The sequence below is a fragment of the Bison bison genome, unplaced genomic scaffold, assembly GCF_000754665.1.
Source record: "Bison bison bison isolate TAMUID 2011002044 unplaced genomic scaffold, Bison_UMD1.0 scf7180017864048, whole genome shotgun sequence".
Lineage (NCBI taxonomy): Eukaryota > Metazoa > Chordata > Mammalia > Artiodactyla > Bovidae > Bison > Bison bison.
Window position 1 is genome coordinate 5,111,743 of NW_011494620.1, and position 3,416 is coordinate 5,115,158.

General features: G+C 39.8%; 1 protein-coding gene across 2 annotated transcripts in view; it reads right to left on the reverse strand.

Moving 5' to 3' along the window:
- WDFY2 (WD repeat and FYVE domain containing 2) overlaps window positions 1-3,416 on the reverse strand; it is a 157,952-nt gene that overhangs the window by 134,713 nt on the left and 19,823 nt on the right. Inside the window, exon 1 of one of the 2 annotated variants that reach the window (XM_010835671.1) lies at window positions 497-1,280. The exons of the other annotated variant lie outside the window; for it this stretch is intronic. Coding sequence (XP_010833973.1) covers window positions 497-546 — 50 coding nt within the window. The 5' untranslated portion in view covers window positions 547-1,280. Of the gene's footprint in view, window positions 1-496; window positions 1,281-3,416 lie in introns of those variants that run through there. 2 annotated transcript variants of the gene reach the window in all.

Below are 3,416 nucleotides of genomic sequence, written 5' to 3' on the forward strand. Positions count from 1 at the left end.
ACAGGGTACATGGGTTCAATCCCTGGGTTGGGAAGATCCCCTGGAGAAGGAAATGGCAACCCACTCCGGTGTTCTAGCCTGGAAAACCCGTAGACAGAGGAGCCTGGCATGCTGCAGTCCATGGGGTGGCAAAGAACTGGACACTGACTTAGCAACTGCACAACACAGCAGCCAAGCCAGAGACTGGAATACAATGGCTATAAAACTCAGGCTTAAACTCTTAATCACTCCACGCACACACAGAGGGGCCAAGTCCACCAGCTCCCCTCTTACAGCCGGTGGACAGCTCCTGAAGTAGAGGTGGGCAAGACCAGCGCTGGACAAAGAGCCACCCGGGAGCTTCTGCCTGGGTGCCAGACCAGGCAGCTACTCGGGGGAAGGGAAACTACCCCAGTAGGCTCAGAGCTGCCAAAGCAACACAAAAGGAAGACTGTTCTGCAACAAAGCAGGGCTCTGCCCTGCAGCTGTGTCCCTCTGCCCACAGCTCCAGCCTTACCCCACACAGGCTATCAGGACTCCGAGCTGCTGCTGAGAAGTTACAAGCATCTAACTTTTCCCCCTATTTTTTGCTGGTAATGAAAAGAACTGAACAATGACCTACAGAGTCTCTGACAAAGCAGATTTCAGTTACCAACACGGAACAAACTAGACCTCACTTGGCAGATGAGCAGAGAAGCTAACAAATTAGAGAGATTCATATGTTTAAGAGGCACATTCTGAACAGTTAGGGTAAAGGCAAGAAACAAGACAACTTTACAAATTTTGAAATTTACGTTCTCAGGGAGATTCAAAACACTGAATCTCTAATAAAATGAAAGGCAAATGAAAAAAGAATAGAAACTAGTATTTGAAGGTAAAAGTGAAACTGGTGGCCGGAAGAACAGAGGCACTGAAATGCAGACTGGCTACCGCAGAAAACCACTCTGGAGCCTGTGAAGATCTGTTCAGTGAAAGCTCCCAGAACTCACAGGAAAACAGTGACCAAGCGGAAACTATCAGTGAAAAAAGACAGCACCTCCACAACGGATCCAATATGTGTATTACAGGCATTTCAGAAAGAGAAAATAAAACAGAAGGGAAAAATAACAAGTAAAGGAGAAGTAGTAATTAAATAAATAATGGGAGAAAGCAACAACTTACAAATGAGTTTTCCAGACTAAAATGATCTACTCAGAACTTGACAGGATTAATCATAAAAGATCCACACATTCCCCAAATTTCTCAATGTCAGGAGGAGAAAAATTCAATAAAATCTGAACCTCCACCAAGATTTTTAAAAAATAAAAAAGAGGGGAAAATTAATTTGTAAAAAAGCAAGATAAAAATACAAAAGAGGAACTTCCCTGGCAGATGAGTGGTTAGGACTCTCTGCTTTCACTGCCATGGGTGGGCATGTGTTTGATCTCTGGTTGGGAAACTAAGATTCTTGCATGCTGCAAAGTGCAGCCCAAAACAAACAAACAAACATACCACTAAACACCAAATAAAATAAAAACTGAAAAAGGAATATGAATGAGATGGACATCGGACTTCTCAGCTGCCATACTGGCTGTGAAAGACAAAGGAGTAAGATTTCCAGAACTTAGAAGGAAAAAGACTGTGGTCTAAGAATTTGAAAATTTTAATTATTATGAAAATAATTATTTTATTTTATTATTAAATTATAATATTGTACCTATCATTAATTATAAAGCAGAAGAAAGCTATTAATAGATATAAAAGGACTCAAAAATATACTTTCCACATATCTTTTCAGGGAAAAAAAAATCTTAAGGGAGTATAGAAATCTTAAGTGCAGGCATACAGAAGTATAAAAGAAGTAGTAGTGAGCAGTAAAACTAATGAAACTAGAGTGGTCTAAATTATGTACGCTAATTGTTGACATCATGAGAGAAATAATCAACAAGGATGCTGAAGGAGCAAATTATTTAAAAAAAAAGTGTGGACAAACATTTCTAATTATTTCAACAAAATTCATGGGTGAGAGGAAGGAAGGAAAGAATGTGCTGAAGCATATGTTTTAAGGGAATCCACAGATACTGCTCCAATGATACTTACAAACTTTAAAAGTACCCACAATTAGAACAAAAACTGGACATAACACTCCCAGTTAAAAGGAGTATTGTTTTTCTTTTTTTTAAATTGAAATATGTTGATTGGTGGCTCAGATGGTAAAGAATTTGCTTGCAATGCAGGAGAACAGGATTCAATCCCTGGGTCAGGAAGATCCCCTGGAGAAGGGAATGGCAACCCATTCCAGTATTCTTGGCTGGAGAATCCCATGGACAGAGGAGCCTGGCAGGCTACAGTCCATGAGGTCCCAAAGAGTCAGACACAACTGATCCATTAACACACACACACTTTCCAATAGTTGATTTACAATGTTTCAGGTGTATAGCAAAGTGATTCTGTTATACACATATATATTCTTTTCCAAATTCATTTCCATTATAGGTTATTACAAGATATTGAATATAGCTCAGAAATTCCATTTGTAGACATTTATTCTCCATTCACATTTATAAAAGAAATTATACATGGAAAGCATGAATTAATTCAAGACAGTTCCCTCAGTTTAGGATGATGTGAGCTGCAAAATTTCCAGTAGTCATGTATGGATGTGAGAGTGGACCATAAAGAAAGCTGAGCACCGAAAAATTGATGCTTTTGAATTGTGGTGTTGGAGAAGACTCTTGAGAGTCCCTTGGAGTGCAAGGAGATCAAACCAGTCAATCCTAAAGGAAATCAGTCCTGAATATGCATTGGAAGGACTGGTGCTGAAGCTGAAGCTCCAATACTTTGGCCACCTGATGCGACGGTGAAGGTGATTCATTTGAAAAGACCCTGATGCTGGGAAAGACTGAAGACTGGAGGAGAAGGGGACGACAGAGGATGAGATGGCTGGATGGCATCACCGACTCGATGGACACAGAGTTTGAGCAAGCTCCGGGAGTTGGTGATGGACAGGGAAGCCTGGCATGCTGCAGTTCATGGGGTTGCAAAGAGTCAAACACGACTGAGTGCCTGAACTGAACCGAACTAAGCTGCAAATAACAGAATACCCAATCAAAGAGATTTAAACAAAAAGACTAGAAGGCAGGCAGTTCCAGGTTGATTCAATAGCTCAAATAAATCCTTAGTGGCCAGGCTTCATATTTCCACCCTATCACCTTCACTGTGCTAGTGAAATCATGACAGGTGAATACAAGGCTGAGAAGACTGTGTATATTAAAAGATCTTAACTATACTAAAATCAGAAGAAAATAAGAGTTAAGAAAAATCTCTTAATACTGGTTGTTCCAAGATGGTGGGATCCTGCTTTACAGACTTTTGTACTTTCCATATATTTTAAAGAATGTATATGTGCATAAACTGAATATATATATATATTCTATATATATATATATATATATATA